Source organism: Dermacentor silvarum, chromosome 6 (assembly GCF_013339745.2).
Source record: "Dermacentor silvarum isolate Dsil-2018 chromosome 6, BIME_Dsil_1.4, whole genome shotgun sequence".
Classification (NCBI taxonomy): domain Eukaryota; kingdom Metazoa; phylum Arthropoda; class Arachnida; order Ixodida; family Ixodidae; genus Dermacentor; species Dermacentor silvarum.
In genome coordinates, this window is record NC_051159.1 from 169,442,064 (window position 1) to 169,465,856 (window position 23,793).

The window sequence follows — 23,793 nt, forward strand, 5'->3', positions numbered from 1 at the left end:
AATGTTGTGTACAAGTGTCCGCATTGAAATTCACTACGCTTACGAAACCTGCTTGGCTGTGACAGTTTCACTTGTAGTAGGCAAAGTAGGACAACACCCAGTACCGTCTGTTCAGCGCGTAATGGTACACCATGGGCTGTCGTTTGAATACATGTCGAGAAGCTATTGTATCACTAAAGTGTGCATTTCTTTCCTCGAAGCGATTTTTTCTTGCGCAACATTCATATATATGGGTACATTGTGAATATTAGTGGCTTTTGTTGCCAATAAATCATTTTACGTTACTTGCATTATACAAAAAAAAAAAGAAAACCTAAAAGTAATTGGGGATCTTTTGTGACAATTTCTACACAGCGGTAAGTGCTGCTAGGCATGGTATTCCGAATCGGCTCGCCACCGACGCGCAGATTCTCGCTTGACAGCGTGACACGCTTCAAGATGAGCGGCTTCTTCTTCGGGTGTCCGGATCTTTTTTGGTCGTCCCATGTCAAGGGTACACCTACTCGCCACAGAATCAACGAGAGTTCTGCCGCCGTCGCGGCGGCTCCGAGCTTTATCTCTCCGGTGACGTCACAGCCAAGCTGCGCCTCCACACTTGCCGGGGCGTGGCTGGTCGAAACCTGCCGAGCCGCCGCCAGAGGCACCTGCTGCATTCACGGGCAGCCCGCGTGTTCGGCGCGAGCGCGGGGAAACGGGGAAACACGGGCGGCGTCGGCAGCACCTCTGCGCGTTGTCTCGCTGGTGCTGCTACAATTTCGTTCTCTCTCACGCTCTCATTTTCTCTTTTCCAATCCCCAGCATTGTACGCGCCGCGCGCAGGCTCTCCTTCCCTCTCCTTAACGTCCCATGTAAAGGCAACATATGTACACGGTACGGAGAGGAGGTGGAGCACACGCCACTCCGCGAGGTGGTTGCTAGACAACCTAGGTGACTCATCGCTCAGCGATGTTTTGCGGCTCGCGGCAGAACTTACGGCTGGCTTAAACAGCCCCGCCGAAAAAACCATCTCAGCAATCTAAAAAAAAAAAAAAAAATGGTCCCATTGCCTCAGTTTAAGACCAATGTGGCTACTTTCTAACAATTACATTCTGTATCGTGGATTCGAATCCAGTGCATCTCTCTAAAAAATCATTGTGCTCTAATGTTTTCCTCACTTTGTAATTTTGTGTTTTCCCAATTTAGAATCATATTGCAACCTCTCATATCCAGAGAATATATTTTATAAACAGACAATTGTTTTACATTTGGTGCATTATTTTACGGCACCAGAGGGCAGGGATAAAAGAGACGCTGTGCCCGAGTTCATGAGGAGCCATTGAATGCATATTGCATTAAAGTGACGCAGGAATTATAAGTTTGCACCTACGTTTATATATGAATGCACTTTATTACATTTCTTTCTTTGGGGATTTAATTACCTTACGAGAGGACGTGCATGCTACACCAGCCTATTCATAAGGACGAACTGCTTCCCACATATCACACGTAGAATAAAGCAAATTCTTTCCGGGAAAATTTCCTTGCTTTTGGATGTTCATGTATCGTTGCTGCTGATCAAATTTCGGCCACGAAGTTCTGTCCTTGACCCGTGGAACTCTGCAACACACAGAAGAACAAAATACATTTTCATCAGTATGTGATACAGGTTGTGTGATGTGGTGTATTTAACGTTTCATCTATATTCTGCTGTATAGTACGCAGACAGTATATAGTCTGGCGTATTAAAAAGAGTAAAAAAGATAGAGGTTGAATGGAACAAAAAGAGGATATCAGGCTGACCTGAGAAGTTACGGATAGCAATTCGGCATCGAATGAAGAGAAAAATGCAAGGAGAAGGTCGGTCAAGACCGATTTGTGGACAATACAGAAAATGCTATTTTCCAAGTACCAAGTACCGCACTGTCTAAGCCTGTACAACGGCTCTACCAAAGCTTCCGTTGACCTCGTCAGTGGACTGAGGGCCATCGCCAGCACCAATACATGCATGGAATCGTGAGCACGCCAGGCTCAGTACACCATGCCACGTGTATACCCTCGCATAAACAACACCAGACGTCCCTCACCTGGACAGTGTTCTCTCTCAGGGCTGTTGACCTTTACACACCCTACACCTATGGCAACCTTCATTGTTTTGTAAGCGTACGAATATTAATGTGGAAAATGCGCGACTCACCCTGTGCGGCTGAAGGTTGAAACGATGTGCATAAAGTTTTCGGCAGCTCTGACATCGTCCAGCGAGATCTCTGGATCCAGCTTGAATATCGATCCTAACGCGAACGCGATTTCATCCGTATGCGTCGGGCGAACCCACTTCGGCCAGTTCACCCTAGATGGTTGTTGTGAAAACTTGTACATGAACACTCTCGTGTCGGGGTTTACGAATCTCTTGGCAAACCCCACCGTCGGGCATCCGAGCTGGCTGTCGCCGATGAGGTCTGCCGCAGCGTGGAGTGCGTTGGTTCCGCCTTGTACTTGCGAGTCACTAAAGTAGCGGTCTATGGCTCGCTTGGAATCGAACCCCAAGAGCGTTATCATTGTCCCTCTCGCAACGAAAATCATGGAGTCTTTCCTGACTTCATCGGCGTCGTTAGTGTTGTAGAATTTTTTTGCCATAAAGTGAATGAGTCCGTCCCCCTCGGCTTCCGATATGCCGGCCAGTAGCTCGCGAGCGTTCAGGTTCCCACTTCTCAAAGCAACTCCGGGCTTCACGGGTATAACGTCGTCGCCTATCACCGGGAAGAAGCCGTCTAGACCTTCGATGGTGAAGCTTGCCGTCGCGTTCAAGATGGAAGCAACGTCCTTGGAGCGCAGACACTTGAGCATTGCATCCGCACCGCCACCTTGCATCATCATCATTGGCGGAGGGCAGTTCAGAACTCTCGCCAGCTCGCCCGCTCCAGTAGGCTGCGTCCTCCTTTCGGTTCACGAGCGTGCTCGTGAAGGGGCTTCCGCTTTGCATAATCGCGCGCCTGAAGAGGCCTTTGCTTTTGGGAGATATCAAGTGAATGCCAACAGAGAAAGCGCCTGCGCTCTGACCAACGATTGTAACGCGGTCCGGATCTCCGCCAAAAGCATTGGCGTTGCTTTTTATCCAGCGTAGTGCGAGAATCTGGTCATGAAGGCCCATGTTACCTGGTGCATCTTCGGTGCCAACGCTCAGAAATCCAAACGCACCAAGCCTGTACGCGATGGTAACGACAACAAGCTCTTCTCTCGCCGATAGTTCTGAGGCGTCATGAAGCTTCATCGAGATTCCACCGTATGAAAAGAAGCCTCCGTGAATATAAACCACAACGGGCTTCAGTGATCGTTCACGGTTGATAGGAGCAAACACGTTAATGAAAAGACAGTCCTCCGAAATGCGATCGCTGTTCTTGACCAAGTAGTAGTTATTGAATCGTATAGGTAGCTGTGGGCACATTGGCGGAAATGCAGTGGCATCGAATACTCCATTCCAGGGCTTTTTCTGCTGCGGCTTCTTGAAACGGGCGGAGCCTATTGGTGGCTCAGCAAAAGGAACTCCCAGGAACGCACGTACAGGTCCGGCTGTTGTAGGGACAAGTACACCTCTCAGACGTCCTGTGCTTGTTGAGACTGTCAAGTCCGAGTCTCCCTGGCAGCTGACGCCCGACAAAGCCAGGAAGACGAGTGGCCACGCTGCCGACCGCATTTTCTGCAATGAAAATATTAGAAATGTGTGAAAGGTTGAGAGCTGGCATTGCTGAACGTTTCAGCAGCAATTGCTTTTCTGCATATCATGGCCACATGTTTTGTAGCGCGAAAGCTGACAAGCTGCTGGCGATACCCTGTTTTCAATAGTCTGACCATGCCATGAAATTGCACCATAACCTCGATAGAAGCTACGGTGCATAGAAGCCGAATCAGAGGCTCAGGAAAATCGACTATGCTCTACTGCGGCAAACACCGCTCGCTTCGTCTTCGAAATGCTCATACAACTGAATATTATTCTGTTTAGACACCCTAACATGTCAGGAATTCAGTGTATTTCCTGGGCAAGCGAATAGCCCGTTAAATTCGCTCACAATCTCAATAAGCTCAATATATACGTGTTTGTCACCAGAAAGAAGCAAAATATAGACGCTGGTGCCAATACACGCTGGTGGCCTTGGTAAAAGAGCACAAACTGCACAAGCGACAACGAAACGGAAATAATGCCATGTGCATAAATAACTTGCCGCGCGGTGTGGCCGGAACCATGAAGTAACCGCTAGCATTGTAGGTTCCTTCCCCGTGTATTTCTTTCTTTCTTCTTTTTTTACGATAAAGGACAAGCGCATCGTTTAAGACTTAGTTGCCTATTTAGGTATTTACAATATACCGGGGAGTCTATTTTAATCAAAGCGATTTTCTCAAAATCGCATTTTATCGATGCTATGATGATTTTTCAATATTCGTACTTTGAACACGGCGGGAACTGGATGGCCGAGTAGCCGTCGTAGTCCATTCATTAAATAACTAAGATTGATTATTTACCTCTTTAATTACTGGTTTTAGTGCCAACGTTCCAATGTAAGTAGAGGAGGACGGCCGCAGGAAGCAATAATAATTTATGCGGTTTTAAAAGTGTTATCCGTTAAGATATTCGTCGATGAAAATTCATCTTTTCCTGCTTTGATACCGAAACTTGGTGAACGAAGAGTGCCCAAACAAATTGCTCACGTGATGCTTCCGCCCGGTTGTTTTTCTTTACGTCAACGGGTTGACCACTTGTGCACGCCTCTTATATTTCAAAGCGAAGCTTTCCTTGCGAACCGTCCCGAACTTTCCTGGCCGTGGATGCTGGGTGCTGCTTCTGTCTCGCCAAATAGCTCATGCTTAAAAGAACGAAGTACATGCCGGATGGTGGGACCGAACCAACCGACCCTTGGTTCCCCATCACACCAGCCTTCCGTAGCACGGGTGCACGAGATGCACATGCGCGCGCACACGAGCAGATGCGAAGGGAATGCGTTTGCACAGCTTGTAACTTGGATCATGTGGTTTCGGCGAGCGCCTACGGTATCAGCTCTGATATACATTGAATTAACACAGGAACTAACACAGCTTTCAGCACTCTTTATGCATTTACACAAAGCTTCGCTGTATGTAGATTGCCGCAATTGTTCTTCCGAAGATCATGTCTCGGCAATCTACCGCCAGTTGCGGTACAAACGCGTGACGACGGATTTGACGCCTGAGCAGGTCATCACAGCCAACTGCTCTACGTCACGACGGCATTGACAACAACAATGTCGGCAGTGCTTCCAGAGCACTGTTTCAGTATCCGAGTGGCAAAGAGTGAATTTTTGTGAGCGAAGTTTGAAGTGAGAAGCGAGCGTCATAGTGTGCGCATTTTTTATAACATTTGGAATTAGTGTATGTCTATTACAAAAGTGTCCACTAAATTATTGTGGTATTGTCGTTACTCTTCCCTAAAAGATTTCTCCGTGATACCGACTTATCAACGCGGTTATGAGCTGTTAGCAAACGGCGCACCTTGAAAAAGCGTATCGCAACTATAGCACAATAGGACGACTCAGTCCTGTCGTTAATATGTATTAGCAAGCTCACCTGAAAATTGCGTGCCGAGGAGGCCATAGTTAATACCATGCGGACGAGATGTGGACCATTCTAGTTGCACTCAAACACGTTAACACGTGAGAAGCCCAATGACTTCTCCCCACCAGACGCCTTAGTGCTGTGGTCACACCACTCGAAGCGTGGATGAAGACTGGCACGGCCCAGCGTGCCACGCTGTTCGACCCTCCCTAGATTTGCGTGAGCCGTCTTATTAAAGGCGAGTTTTCCTGTAACGACTTCCTTCAACACAACGATTTATCAACCAAAAAATTTAAAAAGAACAAAGAGCCATCGACTTTACGGCTTGATTCCAACACCAGACGATGCGTTATCGACTAAATAGTTGTGCCTCGCGGTAATGTTGCTTACAAAGCCGGACGTGAAGCGGCGGCTGTTTGGCGGTCGAACAAGTCATTCTATTCTTAGAGCCGGAGAAGCGGCGTTGCCTTCTCTCACGTCGGCTAACTTGCACCTTGAAGAGCGATGAGGCAAGGCCAGGCAAGGCTGCGAGACGGCGCATTTCTGGAAGACATCGGAAGCTCTCATCGATACATTCATTAGTCCTGACTCTGTAGACCACAAACAAGGAAACAATCAGAGCCACTCTACGTCTCTGTATTCTCCAGCGGTAAACGCGAAGGCTAGAGATAAAGCAGGAATTTCTCGTTTTTAACTTAAAACACCCTCTATTAGCAACCGGTTCTTTTGGATAATGCATTGCGCGTGAAGGGGCGGCAGACGTTCTATTCCCCACACGACAATTGTGGCTTTGCAACTGCGCCTGCTTTCCTGCCACCGAAAAGCGAGTGCAATCTATTAAAGCGAAGCTTTCTATGTCTCACTGGTTTGTCCGTGAGCGCCGAAAACGCATTGCTGGAAAGCCAACTTACCCAATGGAACCATCTGCGCATCTGCGCACACGATAGAACAACGGCGCACGACATACGTATCGTAGAACACTATAGTTTACATTCGCAGTTGTACCGATAAGAACAATGGGAACTGCAACGCCACGCTGTCCAGGCGCACTGTATATATCTGCATTGCATTACGCGCGTCACGCAATGCATTCCAGGCCGTCACCATGGGTAGGCCGCGGGTGCAGCGCACGGCAGAAGAGGCTGCCGTACGCGAACGTAAGCGCGAGCGCGATCGTGCCCGCAAGGCTGATCCCGTGTATCGGCAACGGCAGAGCCTCTGACCGTCTACAACAGCGATCGCGAGGCAATACTGCGCAAGTATAGAGTCGTCCGTGAAAGTGTGAGTGTGTGCGTGTAATCAACGGCTACATGATCTAAAATAAAGGCGATGCAACTTAACGAGATGTGTCTTCATTCAACTTCAACGTTGAAAAAATACAATCCTAAACAAGCAATCAAATCACATATGCATCGCATCGGGTCGCTCAGCATTTCTTGGGTTCGTTGCATGGTGGTAGGCTTTGGACTTTGATTCGGTTTGCATGGGAGAAAGCTTCGCGTTCAACCATCTTTCTTTAAGAAAGGGGCTTTGATTTTATTTTCAAGTCGAGCGAGATGTATTTGTTCTTCGGATGCCCGGGGAGACTGTGAGAAGAGGTAATATGTACAAAGGCAAGTCACTTTGACTTTTCAATCATGTCAGCCCTCTCTCTCTCTCTCTCTCTCTCTCTATATATATATATATATATATATATATATATATATATATAAATGAGGACGCCCGTACGAAGACATTTATATTTTTGACGTTGTCATGTCGGCCGTGGTCCGGCCTGCGTCAGGGAATATGTATAATGTCAGATGCACGTCCTCTGTGTACGTCCTCTACTAAGTAACTACCCAGGAAAAAGATTCCATGAATATATAGGTTTCATTTCGAATATTTCACTGGTTACTTAGTCGTGATGAATCTGTTATGTTGGTTTCTATGCAGAATATTTAGGTTAATGAAATAATATGTCTTGAACTACAATATTTAACCGACTGTTATGAATCTATGATATTTACAAGTTAAACTTGTATGCGCTAGCCTGCGCCGGCGATGTAACGCTGAAAAAACTAGCTGCTCTCAGAGATGCACAGGTGCTCGGCACGCGCTCGAGCGTGCCGCTGCACCCGCGTTCTTCGTCGTCGTTTGCTTCCACAGCTGGCTGCATTGCCGCTAATCATACCAGCGTAGAATTTCACTTCTGTCGTCGTAATGGGGAGGCCGCGTTTATGGGATATGAGCCATTGCTTAAGGGGGTATGAGCCATTCGTTGTCTTACGTAACGAAGAGATTTAATTTTCAAGCAATTTCATGGAAATCTATCCAGAATGAACGCGCTCGGGAAAGGGCTCGTCGTCGACGTGCCGATTCTAGCGTGAGGGCTTCCGAAGTCCAGGCGAAACGTCAGCGAAGAGCCGCCGACCCCGAGTTGAGGGAGCGCGATGTTGAGATCAAACGTCAGCGTCGTCTTGCTCTCCAAAAACCCGACAACGGTGGTGCACAACTCGGCAACGCTATCGCCAACTTCCCCGGTGCGACGGCCAGGTTTCAACGCGATTTTCTCAACCGGAGCTTCAGAGCCAGCTGCAGTGCGTGTGACCGGTTGTAGTTAGATCAGAACGTAGTACTCGTCAGTGCAATTCGTTCGGAGGAACACCTAATAAACACACAAGCTTCGCATTACCAAATTTCCTCGACAGGTGAAGGGCTACTAATTTTTTTAGATTTTGATAAATTTTATCAACTCCTTTCCTTAACGCCTTAACGGCCCCGAAAGTAAAGTAAAGTAAATGAAATGAAATGAAATGAACAAGTTCAATAGGTAAGGAATAAGTTGAGGCTGCTGAGCAGGTGGCACTGACAAAACAACTAGCTTTCTTGCTTGTCACCGCCAGAATTTAAGATTTGTTGTAGCTGCATTAGTAGTTAACGCTCATCGGGATTATTGCAAAAGTAGTATTTAATGTTTCCAGACAGGTAAATGACGACAATTAGCGTGAAGCTGCGACACTACAGGCGTTTCAACGCCGGGAATCGCGTGCTAGGGGCATGAGTTAGCCCGCCGCGCTCAGCCTGCCACACAAGCAAAACTAAAAGCGGGGAGGGGAACCCTATGGCTACTATGGTGCATTAAGAGAGCAAGATAGTTGATAGTAACGCTGGGTCTTATATACCTATTGCTTCTTTATTTATTTACTGATTCTCTCTACTATAGCGTGATGTTAAAATAAAGTTTGATTCCATTTGTGCTCGAATATCAAGTACACTCACTCTTAATCCCTACACAGTAACATCACCAAGTGAACACTGTCTTTTTGCTGGATTTATTCTCCAAAACTTTCCTATTTGGTGTATTCGATAGAACTGTAGTGCTGAAAAGCAAGATATGCAGTTGTACCGCACGTTGTATAGCGTCAAAGAAATATCCAGCGAGAGCAATATCCAGCGTCAAAGAAAATGTCCAGCGAGAGCAACAGGGGACATGAGGGCAGTAAATATTCACAAAAAAAAGAAAGTGAAAGTTCACTTGGAAAATTATGTTCGCTGAACAATAAAACACATTTTTGTGTACATATGAAAGCCGAAAACAATTTATCAAGCTTTAGGAAGGTAAAAACAGATGGCGCTGATGTCTTTCATAGCGCAGCACTAGAGCATAAAAACCGCCCACAAATACTAAAAAAAAAAAAAAAAAAGAGTTGTTTGCTTTTCTTTTTAATACAGGACGATGACTTGGTACTGTGGCCAAAAACTTATTTCATACGATACCTTTCTAGAACACAGCGGTTTCCGAGTTCTCTCGTTTCGCGCCATATTCGGCGTCACCTATTGAGTTACGTGCCATGCTCAGAACGAATGAACAGAACAACACTTAATTTCGTCTCATTTCTTAGGCACAATGACAAAGCAACTAAACTAATTTTTTCGTTCATTTGTTTATATGACGTCCTACGTTTAGCGTACATAAAGATGACGGAACGCGTCGCCCCTCAAAGCCTAACGTCACTCAACAGGGCATGTTCAAGCAACATTGTTTTGGCTCATAAAATTTTTTATCTTATCGTGACGAATATTTTTGTTAATTACACCTTTCACGACCTTAACCTTTTATTGCAGGTATCATACACCAAGCACACATGTGTCGATGCACTTGAAGACGCCAAGCAGGCCGACAACAGTCAGCGACTATGGAGTTCGGGTTCTGCTTGACTGACGCTGCTCGCAAATGTGAATAAAACAACTTAGGAGCAGTGCAAGCTCCCTATAGTATATATGAACGCCCGCGTCCATTTTTTTATTAAGGTTCAGCTCCTGGGCACATAGCAGATGTACACTTATTGTTTTAAGACTTAGAGATTGACTCCAACCAAATAAGGCAATTTACTAGCCCGACGTTTCGGAACCAATTCGGCTCCTTCTTCAGGGGGTATTCTTCGGAGGTGGCGGTGTTATTTGGTTGGAATCAATCTCTAAGTTTTAATCAATTTTCCCAACCAGACAGGTAATTCTGTCGAAATATTTAGCTTCAAACTTATTGTTTTATATGAAAATGTTCTTATAAAAAGAATTGGGACCCCTTTCGTCATTTATAACGGGTTATAAAAAACTTAAGAAGTGCCTAATAATCTGTGAATTCAATTTTAGGTCTAAGGCTTGTCTTCAACAATACCTTGATATGGGCGAGTTGGTTCTTCTTGACAATGTTTCAGTGTCTCAGTCTTCACAAAAAACAAGTTGATTATTTACATGGAACACAGTTTTAGGCAACGCCTATTATGGTGCGTAATTTCGTGCCTTATGAGAAAGTCTTGGTGGCGTTTGAGCTGGTGATTGGTTGGTACAGTTGCCGTGAAATGACCGATAAATAATGCCTGCCAACGAGTATTTGCATAACTAAGTTCATCTCATTACTCGCGAACAGCTCTCTTTTCCCTTACATGGGCCGCTTAGAAATTTCGCGTCTTTAAATACATTCGGCGATCAAGAAACAGCCTTTGCATGTGCGTGTCGTCAGAAGTCGCCAGAAAAATCGCGTACTTTGGGCTGCCAGACAGAAAAATCACGATTTCTATTTTTACTCCCCAAATATAAAAAAAGAAGTAAAATACGGTGACGAAGGACCCTACCTATAACGCATTTGAATATTTGGTGAAATTATTTTTTTTAATCTGTAACTTCTCAGCGCATATTTAACCCCGCATGGGCATTTCGCTATAATGTTCCTTTTCTTTTCAACACATTTTGTCTCGGTGGCTGTGATACATCTACTATGACAGCGAGATAAATTTTGCACTGTTTGTAAAACATAGGGCTTCGGAGCACCTGTACAAGTAATTTACTAGAAATGCGGCCATTAACCCTCATACTCTCAACATTGCCTAAACATTTTCCGCCCTATTTTCGCGAAATACAAAAGAAATTCCTCGTCTAGTTCCACGAGATCATCGGACAAATCTATCTCGCCTCCTGAAACGAATGAAAATCTGCGGAAAATGAGTATTCAACACTTAATTCCAGTGATTGTAATTAGGCAAGGAACGTTAAACTTTTTTCGCATTTCAACCTAATGTAACCGCCATTTCTGCTGAATGTGAACTTGGTGTCATGCACAATAATCCTAGGGCATTTAAAAGCAGCGAATAAAAGCCGACTCACGCTCTCAAGCTCTTGCTGAAGTAATTTTATTGCGATAGCAATTATATGGACACTTCAACCGGATTTCTGCCGTCGGCGTCGCCGTCGCCGTTGCCGTCGCCGTCGCCGTGAGGTTCCGTATAGATAAAATCTTCGCCGCGCGCCGTATGCCCGAGCGGAAGCGTGCGGGGACGCGCGCTATCACGGAGAGCGAACGCACTCAATCTCCCACGCGCAAGCAAGGAAGCGGAAAGCCAGCGCCGGAGGGAGCGGGGGGGGGGGGGGGCACTTCTACTCTGCCAACAACCGCGCTCGTCGCTCGCCCGCACAGTCTCTTATCTCTCCCACGCGCAAGCAAGGAAGCGGGAAGCCAGCGCCGGAGGGAGCGGGGGGGGGGGGGGCGCACTTCTACTCTGCCAACAACCGCGCTCGTCGCTCGACCGCACCGTCTCTTATCTCCACACGGCTCTGACCTTTATGCACTGTGCATTCGCCGCGCAGTTTCTGTTGAAGCGATAGACCGCACGTACCTTCGCCCGCTGCAGCGTATGGGCTTGCTGCCAGCGTTTTGACAGTCGTTGTCTGCAGTCATTCAGTGTGATCTATTCATGTTTGTTTGTGCGCGCTCACACCACGCTTGTTCATTCAGTTAGTAATAGTCAGGCCACATTTTCCAACGTACGCTACACATGTAATGCTGCCCTGATCGGCAGTGCAGCGCTACAGGTGTGTCCCTTCGCACGCGCTGCCCACGGGAAGCGCTTCTCATCAACACCATCGTTTCACACGCGCCTTCTCATGGTCATCGAGTCTCTCTTCATGTCGGTCTACTTACGCCGCAGCACACCTGCTTACTTAGTCAGCTCATGTTTACTACAATTCATATTGCTACCAAAGCCGCTCACCTTACTTCGTAGACATTGCTGTGTTGCTATCGCATTCATTGCTTCACCCTTAGGGCGAAACTGTGACGTTTTTATAATTTAACAACCCACATTGAACTTCGCATGCTGATTGAGCATATTGCCTTGACCTTCGCCTACCCACTTTTTACCAATTTTGAACTGTTCTCTCGGGACAATTGAATAAAGTATGTGCCGTTCGTAAAACACACCTAGAACGCTCCGAGCGCGTGGATGTTTTTGTCTGCGTGTGTTTCAGTGGGAAGATCACTGTACACTTCATCGACAAATACTGGCGAAATTGCCTAAGTGTGCACGCCTGATAACTATGCGACGCAAATACCTGGACTCCAAGAAGTATGGAGTGCGCTCATTGCCAGCGAGTGTGAAGTTCCAGACGCTTTTCAAAGCTGGCAGTTCGGCCAACTGAACCGAGATGGCGCCCTCAGTCTGGAGTGTCGGAACTAGAGATTAATCTAAGAGCTGCTGGAAGTACTATTGGAAGGGCGCGGAAGAAAAAAAAAAAACTTGAAACGAAACAGTAGAAAGAGACGCGGGCTGGGTGTCCTTCGAAGTGTGGGAGGCTCAGAGCAAAATTTGCGTGGAATAATGACTGAGCAGTATGAACGAGCGTAGATGGGCGGCAAAGTTATTTGGTCACTTCCAATAGGAAAACGCTGACTCAAAGGGGAGAAAGGGACTGGAATACTAAAAAAAACCCTACGTTAACATGCCAAATAGCAGCAGAGAAACATGGGTTAAACTTACAGTTTGAGAGGCTGGGACAGTATACAGGGCAGGCGCAATGATGAAGAATTGCGCAGAAAACATTGATGATAATTGTGAATGTAAGCCGATAGAACGAACGAACGAACGAACGAACGAAAGAAAAAAATGTAAGAAAGGAAGAAAGAAAAAAGAGAGAAAGAAAGAAAGAGCAAGTAAACGAATGTTTTCCTTGCCGAAGTCCGACCATCGACCAACCATGAAAACAGCCTAAAGAGCCGAAGGAAGTCATTCGCTTTAAAAGCGAACTATGCGACTGCGTTGAATAGAAAAGAATGAAATCAAATGGGGAAGCTTTATGCTAGTTCAAAGAGTACTCTTCAAATTCAGAACAGTGTGTCTGAGAACCCGGAATTAAGGAGAAAATTGTCAGATAAAGGCAGTGGGTTAGCAGGATGCGGAGCAGGTTTGTTTGGAAATAATACCGTCGAAAAAATTATTTTGGCAGTGCGCGTTGGCAAACTACACCCCCCCCCCCCCCCCCCTCCCAAGAAAAAAAAAATAGACTGATTGCGTCAAGTGGTTTGCGGCACATCGCGATACGGTATGTTGCAGCTACTCCAGAAATGGGAACGTGGCGTGAGGACTGCTCTGGGCGTCGCTTTTCTGCCGCCATTTTAAGTGCGATTCTGCATATAACATCTCCGTAACATAATCATTTAGATTAAGGAGAGCACAAATATATATCACTGCAGACGTTTGGGTTGGTAGATTGGTTAAAAACGCTAAATTGAAGAGACCGCATCGGTAGTAGGAATAGGAATGCGCCCATGCGATGGCGTGTCTGCAGAAATTTGCTAGAGTCCATATTTCATAAAAATAGGCCTACAAGATTTATTGTGTATCCTGAAGTCTTATATTGCTGAAATTTGTTTTATGGACTTCAGTGCATAGTCGCGTGCCTTTACTCATGCTTTCCGTTTTCAGTGGACGCCACTTGTGAATAAACAGTCAAACTCACTCGAGATCACATGGCGTCATCTTAGAATAAAACTGTGCGGGCTGAAAAAACACACAGACTCATATGTGATTTTTGCACACCCAGATTTTAGCCAGTCACACACAAATTGATATTCATTGTGACTGAGATATTGGCTCAGCTCTACATGAGCTCACCTTTACTGATTCAAGCTCACGCTTACTCGGACTTACATTGACTCGCCCAGAGTCACACTCAAAACAGTACTCAGTCGTCCTCATTCAGACTCACAGGTCAGTCTGGGTGTGAGGCTGTCGACTTATGGACGAGTTCACCAAGCTATGTAATCTTAGGGAATTTTTTCATATGGTATTTAGGAGATGTTGACGCCTTTAATTGGCGCCGGCTACTCCTTTTCACATAGAGATATGAAACGGAAAAAAATTAACCTACAAGCATTAAAATTAAATGTCGACTCCAAATCTCAATAACACAAAGTCCCCGTCACATAAGTACGCTAATACCACACTAATACTGAAAGTCAACTCAGAAACACAGCACAAAGTTCAGTCACAAAGGCGCATTAAGGTAAACACAAAATCCAGTCACATAAGTACACTAATGCCACACTAAACCTGAGTCAACTCAGAAAAACGGCACATAAAGTTCAGTCACATAAGTGCACTAAAGTAAACACTAAAGTAAAGTCCGGTCACGTAACTGTACTAAAATCAAGGCACATAAGATAGCATGGATTCGATTCAAATGAAGGTACATGAACCCAGGTGTTGAATTGACCAAATTCAGATAAAAAATCATAGAGTGTGTTTATCACAGATAAACACTCTTTTCAATAGTTTCCGCGAATATTACTCGCTTCTAGAAATCTTTGGAGGGCCATTAACGCTCGTCTTTGCAACGAATATGTTGGCCAAGGACCTAAGATCTTCCTGAGGCTGAAGGGCCTGTGGTCTAATGTCCCTAAATCACGTGCTAAACGTTGTCTGTGTGTGTCGTGTCACGGACATTCTAACAGAAGATGCTGCACATCCTCATCATTGTGCATAACTTACATAAATCTTAGGGAATATTATGCAGTATGTGTGTGTGTGTGTGAGAGAGAGAGAGAGAGAGAAAGAGGTGAATTTGTTGAGAAAGCGCAGAGTCTGCGCGTATGCGATACAATCTATTGCCTTGACCTTACCTGCAGCTCCCTCTGTCGCCCTCAGGCTCGCTGGTCCTGTCTTTACCGATTGTTCGCCATCTTAATGGGTGAAGGTGACAGCGAATGATGACGCGGTTGGCATCGTCGATGCGCTAAATAATACAGATGTATTCTCCGGCGCCTCAATCTAGCAACCTTTGATCTCGCTCAGTGCACTGAGGTCCGGTGATGAAATATAAATGGTTCCCCCTTGTGATGTTTTATGGCGTGAATACAGGTGAAAGGCTACCATCGCATGACAGCAGTGCTAGCAGCACACTCCATTCGCTATAGTTAAGGGTGCGATTTTCCAACAGACCTTACGTGAAGTTCATACAGACAGATGACCAAGAAGGGCTTTACTTACCGTTTCGTCAGTGCCAACAGCGCCGTCCAGTCACCGGTGTTTCGACCACTAATATGTCTTGGAGCAGTGCCGGAAGATTTCTGGGGACATCCGACTTCAACGACATCTGATGAGACGAAGCTGAACACAGAAGCTCTCAGAAGGTGCCATACTTGGGCCCGTTAGTGTTGCCAGGCAGCAGTTCAGCTCATTTGCACAGAGCTCTTTCTTCGGGGCCAAAAGGCACATAGAGACACGTTTGCCATGCGTGCGATACTGCAGCAAGCAGGTCTGGTTAGCGATTCTCGTTACTGCTACAGGCGCACCGCTGCGTGGCTATCGTGTCTCAATGACGCACCCGTGTCCTTCGAGCAATTTGCTCGCCATACGAGGCGTTAAGAACTTCGGCGAGGAGAACAAGAAAGGGGAACCACCCTTTGCCGTCTTTAGCGAACTTTGGGGTTTTTTCCCTCTAATGAGAAATCGGCTGTAAGCTGATAAGTGCTGGCGAGGTTACGAAGGGTCCGCCACTGAAATGCGCGAACATTGTTCACACGTGCTTCGGTCTTCTACGCTCATTCATCGATTTTAAGCCAAGTTCGTTATCACGTTATCAGAAACAGGCGCGCTCAGGTAGTCCTTCAGGGAGCCGCTTAGATTCCGGTGGCGATACATCGTTTATGTTTGAATGCTTGTACGTCGTGCCAGTAAAGAAACATCGGTACAGTTGCGCTGATGGAGGACCAGCCTCAGGAGTTTATTATCGCACTTGAAGTAAAAAGAGATCATATAAATGTAGGTCAGCACTGCCGTCAGCAGTACGTCATCGTGTCCAGGCCCGCAGCTACTCGCTTCTTGCAGGACCGTCTGCTTTGCTGCAAGTAAACAAGAGTTGTAAGAAAATAAATTTGCAGACATAACAGTTACAAAAAAAAAAGAATCACTACAGAGAGGCCTTCACGATAAAGATGGCCTATTACGACGGATTGAAACAATTGTTCGAGGAACGCATGAATAAGCATTGTAATTATAATTAGGCTTGCTCCACTTCTTTTCGTCAAGGCGTTTCTCCATTAAGCGACTCCGAAATTATACTTGTTCATAGTCGCAACGGAAGAACCCGAATACTTCCTTGTCTGCTACACAAGAAGCCTCTAGCAGAAGGATGTTTATTGCCGGCTAGGCGCAAAGTGAATTGTATTAATGCATTTTAACCTCTTCGACACATACGGCTTGCTTATACAAGTTTAAGATGACATAAATGAATACATGAATGATGAAGACGGCCTAACGAAGATAGCATAAATAAATAGTAATAATGCCTTGCCTCGCACGACTGTTTACGTAAAATTCTTTAAATGCATGAAACGAACAGTTCAGTCACACTTTTATATAGTTCCAGTACATAACGTTGTAGCGATCTGATAATGTGCCTGAAATAGCCCACGTATGTCAAGTATATTATTTGTTTACGCGTGTAAGGCAATGAAGAGTAAAACTGAGACCATTGCAATGTGTGGACATTGTGATGGAGCTTTCATAGTTTATTATTTTAACTTGTGGCTCACTCATGTGCGTAACTTAGGGGCGAATTAAAAATGTAATCGTGACAATTAGCCAGTGCGCTGAAATAGACACTGATACTGTGTGTATACAAAAAAATTAAGTTTTTTTTCAGCTTAGCTAGACAAGCACTTAGCGACTTAATACATTGCTTAGCTTTTGCATTAAACCTGTTGGAAGGCTCCGTGCACAACTGCTTACCGTTACAACATCTGTATATTTGCATTCGCTAAAAAACCGAGCAGCGAGCAAAACACAACCCGTAGCAATGTTGACATTCATTATTATCATCACCGTCATCACCCAGTTTATATGCACCGTAGATCGATGGCCGCTTCCTTCTGTCGCCCGACTTTATGGATCCTGTGTCTGTTAATTTCACGATCTAATCAATTGATCTAATCCTCTGCCGCTCTCGACGGCATTTTTCTTGGCAAGCACCCATTCTGTTAATACGCTACCGGTTGTATGGTTTACCTCACCCCAAGTTGAATTGGGCGCAAGCCGTTTCTCTTGGACTTTTACAGACCGGCACATATCCGTATCTGGCCGTTGTACACGAAGTTTACCCCGACGTATATCGCGACGACGCCTGCCCGCCCTGATAGACCTCCGTTCTAGCACACATGCTCTGGGAGTGCGGGTCGAGATACCCCAGGTTCATCAAAGAGGAGTGGGACTCGCTTCTGCGTAGCCCCGCTCTAGACAAGCAAATCCTAGCTGTCCGGCATGCCCGCGACCGGGCCGGTGGGCTAGACCTGCCGGTGCCGACGTGGGACTAGCCGGGTGCGCGACGAGTTTGCGTCCTCGCTGGACCTCCAATAGAGTTTTTTCACTCACGCACGTGACCTACCCAACTCCATTTCTTTGCATTAATCTCGACTAGAATATACCGGCACTCGCGACGGTGGCTTAGTGGCTATGTCGTTGTGATGCTGAGGCCCCGGGTCCGATTCCTTGCCACTGTGGCCTCACTTTGGTGGGGGCGGGATGCAAAATGACTCGTGCAGCGTGCTTCGGATTCGCGTTAATTCGCATTATTCTTTACTACACAGGTAGTAAACATTAATGCGGAGTCCCGCACTACGGCGTTCCTCATAATTCAATGTGTAGTTTGAGAATGTTCACCCACACAATTTAATGTAAGAATATACTGCCGTTCACACTGTCGTCTTCCTCTCTTCAAACGTTGCAACCATCATTTTGCTTTTTCATCGCTAGTTGCACGGTGCTTAATTTCCTCTCAAGTTTCTTCGTCATCCTACACGTTTTGGCCACATTAGTTAGCACTAGCATAATGCAGGGATCAAAACCTTTTCTTCTTAAGGATATCGGTAAGCCACCGTTACTACTTCTGAATGCCCACCATAGCGTTCAAACTAATTCGTACAAATTCTTTGGTGATTTCCTTTTCATGATGCTGGTCCTGTGTGTCTCCGTTTCAACTTGACTGCTTCAAGACCATGGCTACTAATCACAAAGGCTACTTCTTTTGTGGCACCACTGAATTTAGTTTCCTCCATATTATTCTACAGAGATATCCTTACACTATGCGGTTTCTGGCCCATATGATGTTTTATATCTCCAGCGTCGCTGAAGAGAGCAATGTCACCTGAAAACTGCAGGCCCCTGAGGTATTGCCTATTAACGCTTGCGCCTTATCATTATCAACCTCGGATATTTCTTGCAAACATCCAGTCGATAATAATGGAGAGATTTTTTTATCCGTGCCTGGCACACTTCTTAACCGGTATTAGTTATTCGTGAATAAATACTGTCGTTGTTATGCCATTGAGTTGTGTTCGACTCCTCGTAACACCATGGATAACTGACCTGCAGTTGCACCTACAGCGCACGAGTTCTTTGAGGTGAAAAATACTTTTGTTTCAGTCTTAGAAACACGCTCTCCTTTAAAAATCGTCATATTCTCTGTTATATTGGGAAGGAGAACATATTTCTCGTTTAGAAGTTTATCGACACTAGCACGCTCTCAAAATTGCAGGACAAATCCAAAATTTTGAGCAACAACTTACATTGAATCTTTTGTATTTTCTTCCATTCAAATGCGAGCATGTTGCTAACTATTTTGCACTTCTCCCACCGCATTTTATATAAATTTCTAACGGCATCCTAAAAGAAGCAAAGAAAAAAAAGTTATCCAACGCACATGGTGGAATCTATGTGAAGCAATGCGTTAGTAAAGCGCGGATAATTGAATGCTTTACATCTAACCGTGATGCGTACAATTTAGTTTAATTTCATCCAATGCATACCGCGTGTAGTCTCATGCAATGTCTATGTTTATCCACGTCACATCTTTATTCTTCGTGTCTATGCCTTTCATTATTTACAAGCTATGCCGAAATTAAAACACCAAGCCACGCGGAGACACAGTGTGACACGCCTACGCAGCGAAGACGCGAGAACGAAGGCGATGCATGACGCTTGTCGAGGAAGCCATGGCGATGACAGGTGTGTGCACAGAAAAGTACGACGGATACCAAGCAACATTTAAGGATTGTCACAGTGGCCCAAATCCTATCTGCAGGATTTCCCAAGAACGGGCACACACCCAGTGTGGCACATACCGAAGGGCTGAATCAATGAAAGTTAGCTAAACAAAACAATGCGTTGAATAGTTTGCGCCATTCTTTTAACAGGTTGGTGTGCTTTAGAGATACATCTGAGCCGACTTGTATGTTCAAGTATTGTGCAGGAATGATTTGTTTTCTTATGCAGAAAAAGGTGCGCTTACTTGCACTATCTTGTCGGTCAGCATGCACGGGTTATATAAGCTACTTCGCTGCTACTTTCATTCGGCGCACATATAACCTTCGTATATAACCTTCCACAAGTATAGCCGCCGAGACACTGACCAACCCAGCAGAGAGCAGTCAGTAGCTAAGCCAAACCTGGGAACCTATAGACAAAGAAAGCTTCGCTTTGAAATCACGCTCTTATTACTTTTATGGCACGCCGCAATGCTTTTCAGGAACCGAAGGCCTTCATCTGGGATTCATGCACTAGAACAGCTCCAAAGATGCTCCTGATGCGACTGTAGAGAATCGTAATGGCGAGCAACACGACGCCACTGAAAAAACAAACAACTCGCACGGGCGTAACACTTTCTGTCCCGAAGTACTGAAATTTAACGTCGTATTAAACACATGATGGCGGTACTTCACGTGAAGCTATCTTCATCTACATGCCATTCAAGTACGTGAGGGGCTGGTAATGCCAATTTCTCATTGCGAATAAAATTTATGTAAGATGACCATGTTCCTTTGTGTTTTACGTGATTGCCGTTGTGAACTATTTTAGTGCATTTACGTCACTCGACTGACATGTTTTTCTTGTTACACCGTTTTTTTTTGTTCAGTGCCTGCTCGTATTTATTATTTATTTGTTCAATGCAAAAAACAGTAGCCGGCGTCATCTAAAGGCGCCCGCATCTCCTAAATATTATGTATTAAGAAATTATCTTGCCTCTTATATCACACTGACTCTTCAGCTCAATAACGGCTGCTTTCATGTGGAGACAATGGCTAAGCGTATTAACTTGTTGCTCATGTTTTCCGCATTGCTAGTCTACTTAAACAGTAAATCAACGTCCAGGGCCACTTTTTTAGAAACACCTGTTTCATCGCATCTCGTACGCATGCACAAGGCGTGAAAGTAGGTCAAAGTATGAGCATAGCGAAAACAAAGTTTAGGTAAGTGGATAAAAAAATTCTGTACACTTTATCAACTGCCTTATCTTGAATTTAGGGCTTTCAAGCTACTTTTTGGGGAGATTCTAGCTATGAGTTAAGACGGCGCTGTTATACAGTGCATATGTGATGACATTTACGGGCAACGATACCTCCTGCCCTTTCAGAAATCGATGGGGTGCTGATCAAAAGTGGGTAATGTGCGCCGCTTGGGTAAGAAAGTAAAACAGCCCGGATAATCTAATTTTGTTTACAGCAACATACGCAAGACAGCAGTAGCCATTGCTCTAAAAAAAAAAAAAGAGCAAATATTACCTAACGCCAGATGTGCCTAGTCACAATGAACAAATATACAAGCCAACTCCCAAGTCCGACTACAGGACTGCGCTTCTTACGAAGCGTGTTAATTTGATCGATGGATGGTGGCCGGCGCTCTCCACGTGCGCAGATTAGAGAAGGAAATTGAAAGGAGCCCTCGTTGTACCGGCCTGCCACGTTAGCAGGTGGGGACGCCATTCATGTTTTCAGGTTTTGAAATTTTGAATGTTGGCAGTAAGCGCGTTCAGCGGAAACTAATTACCGATGTTATTTTTCATATATGATGTTTAGGAAATGTTTATACTTTGATTGGTGCTGGCCTAAGCTTTGCTTACAGTCCGCTGAAAAATAGGAGCTAAGCTTTCAGGGCTCTAGCAGGGAGTCTGCCGTCATTTGCAGCAGCTGCTTGTCTATGGCTCGCAAAATTGACAAAAGAACGCGCGCTCTCTATTGGTGGCCACAGCAACTGCAAATGGAGGACCTTCATCGCTTTCTCCGTTTATTTCCAGTCCTATTTATTTCCTTTTCGTTTTCCTTTGCCTAGTTGCCCTCGTTTCCTCCAGATGGCGACGTTGTCTCCGGCGCGCTGGTTTCCGAAGCCAACGACCGGTTCGCGATAGGAAGAAAAAAAGTCCGGTTTCGGGGCGTGTAGCTTCGTAGCCTCAAATTCATTCTTCCTTTTCAGCGCAATGACTGGAATAGGCTGGGGAGTGTCTCTAGTTTCGCGTGCCACTTTCATAAGTGAGTGCATGCATCAGTCAGTTAGGACCATGTTCTATTGGGAGCAGTGCAGCCTAACGATAAGCGTGGAGATCAAGGCCTGGATGGTAATATGTCTGATAGGTCTGCGGCAACTTCCACATTTGAATTCAAGTTGCGGAAAAGTTGGCAGCCAGAAAAAATACCTATCGTGCCCACTGCGGATACTTAACGACTTTGACGGTATGCTACGAAGTGCGAGGTTGCGGGTTTGAATCCTGGTCATGGCCGCCGCATTCATATGGAGGCAGTGTACCTGCATAGCTATCTTATGGCTCACGTTAGAGAAAGTCAGCTGCTCAAAATTGTTCAGAAAGCACTCCACTACAGCGCTTCGCATAGCGCAGCTACTGCTGTGGGATTTTGAAGCTAATAAGTTGTGATATTGCTATGAAAAGTTAATTAGCGGGTGAAATGAAACCTCCTAGACAAAGAGCGTTATAGCAACGACACGGGCACACCTCGTGTATTTCACTAATCACTGATCAGCAAGCACAATCCCATGCAGAGTTTGTGTGCTGTAATACGGGTTCTTAATTTGCTAAGGTCCATGGTCACAAATAATGTAACTGCACTCTAACATATTTAACGTCCCCCCCCCCCCCCCTCATCCTTGTTGATAGCTGTAACGTAAGCATTCGGTAAAAGTGTGAAATAGAATATGCAATAAAATAATTTCTCTAAGTTTTCTCTTGAAGGCTGAAGAAATGAGGCACCTTAATGCGCCTTGGAAAATGGACCTGGCTGACACGAAACATGTCTTCATGCTACGGAACGGGTTTGGAGTGGGATCAACGCCAATTTGAACTGTATGTGAACTCAGCCTTAGCGCTTTCGGACCTATATTTACCTTTTATTGCGATAGCAATTATATGGACACTTCAACCAGATTTCTGCCGTCGGCGTCGCCGTCGCCGTGAGGTTCCCTATAGATAAAATCTTCGCCGCGCGCCGTATGCCCGAGCGGAAGCGTGCGGGGACGCGCGCTATCACGGAGAGCGAACGCACTCAATCTCCCACGCGCAAGCAAGGAAGCGGGAAGCCAGCGCCGGAGGGAGCGGGGGGGGGGGGGGGGGGCGCACTTCTACTCTGCCAACAACCGCACTCGTCGCTCGCTCGCACCGTCGCTTATCTCCACACGGCTCTGACCTTTATGCGCCGTGCATTCGCCGCTCAGTTTCCGTTGAAGCGATAAACCGCACGTACCTTCGCCCGTTGCTGCGGCGTATGCGCTTGCTGCCAGCGTTTTGACAGTCGTTGTCTGCAGTCATTCAGTGTGATCTATTCATGTTTGTTTGTGCGCGCTCACACCACGCTTGTTCAATCAGTTAGTAATAGTCGGGCCACATTTTCCAACGCACGCTACACATGCAATGCTGCCCGGGTCGGCAGTGCAGCACTACAGGTGTGTCCCTTCGCACGCGCTGCCCACGGGAAGCGCTTCTCATCAACACCACCGTTTCACACGCGCCTTCTCGTGGTCATCGAGTCTCTCTTCATGTCGGTCTACTTACGCCACAGCACACCTGCTTACTTAATCAGCTCATGTTTACTACAATTCATATTGCTACCAAAGCCGCTCACCTTACTTCGTATGACATTGCTGTGTTGCTATCGCATTCATTGCTTCGCCCTTAGGGCGAAACTGTCACATTTTTTGGGTCTGTTTTAGCCAGCCTATCTCTTTTACATACGGTATCTGTCTTTTTTTATCGTTTTTTTTTAGCTGGCCAATTTTACCGCGGAGCTGTTAGAACCTCGCTATAATGAACATTCCGTCGTACGCAGCTTCGCCTAGCAGGGGAGAAAGAGCTGAGAGAGAGTGAAAGCAGAGTATAAAAATAGCATCAAGGGCCGCAGAAGATAGCGAAAACCTTTCTCTTTCCCTCAAGAACCACTTATCACTTATCGCATCGCGCAGCATAGCGGATGCGATGGGGAGAGGAGGAGTGAGGCAGGTGGTAGTGGAACGCGTACAGCTGCTGCCGACGCCGACCGCGTTTCCCCGCGTTTCCCCGTGTTCGCGCCGAACGCACCCGGTGTCCGTGACTGGAGCCGATGCCTCTGGCGGCGGCTCGGCAGGTTTCGACCAGAGAACTGAA

General features: G+C 46.0%; 2 protein-coding genes across 4 annotated transcripts in view; both read right to left on the reverse strand.

Moving 5' to 3' along the window:
* Positions 1 to 1,212: 1,212 nt before the first annotated feature.
* Positions 1,213 to 15,671, reverse strand: LOC119456380 (acetylcholinesterase-like). Of its 2 annotated transcripts, none has more exons than XM_049669802.1 (3): positions 15,363 to 15,671; positions 2,174 to 3,673; positions 1,213 to 1,596 (listed from the first exon to the last, which is right to left on the reverse strand). In XM_049669802.1, exon 2 carries the CDS (start codon positions 3,668 to 3,670, stop codon positions 2,588 to 2,590), a length of 1,083 nt encoding a protein of 360 aa, XP_049525759.1. In that variant the 5' UTR covers positions 3,671 to 3,673; positions 15,363 to 15,671; the 3' UTR covers positions 1,213 to 1,596; positions 2,174 to 2,587. The 2 variants fall into 2 exon arrangements, with proteins under 2 accessions (XP_049525759.1, XP_037574031.1); XM_037718103.2 differs by lacking the exon at positions 15,363 to 15,671 and adding an exon at positions 5,572 to 6,074.
* A 400-nt stretch (positions 15,672 to 16,071) lies between these two features.
* The window catches only part of LOC119456382 (acetylcholinesterase-like), a 228,478-nt gene continuing 220,756 nt past the window's right edge, over positions 16,072 to 23,793 (reverse strand). For both annotated transcript variants that reach the window (XM_037718104.2, XM_049669801.1), the window contains one exon: positions 16,072 to 16,216. In XM_037718104.2, coding sequence (XP_037574032.1) covers positions 16,154 to 16,216 — 63 coding nt within the window. In that variant the 3' untranslated portion in view covers positions 16,072 to 16,153. The remainder of the gene's footprint in view (positions 16,217 to 23,793) is intronic.

What these genes read in the sequence shown, in the direction of transcription:
- LOC119456380 (XM_037718103.2), bottom strand. Translation starts at nt 5,610, where the DNA reads ATGGTATTAACTATGGCCTCCTCGGCACGCAATTTTCAG. An exon ending in CCTCGGCACGCAATTTTCAG is followed by an intron (nt 3,674 to 5,571) that starts GTGAGCTTGCTA and finishes TTTTCATTGCAG; the next exon opens with AAAATGCGGTCGGCAGCGTG.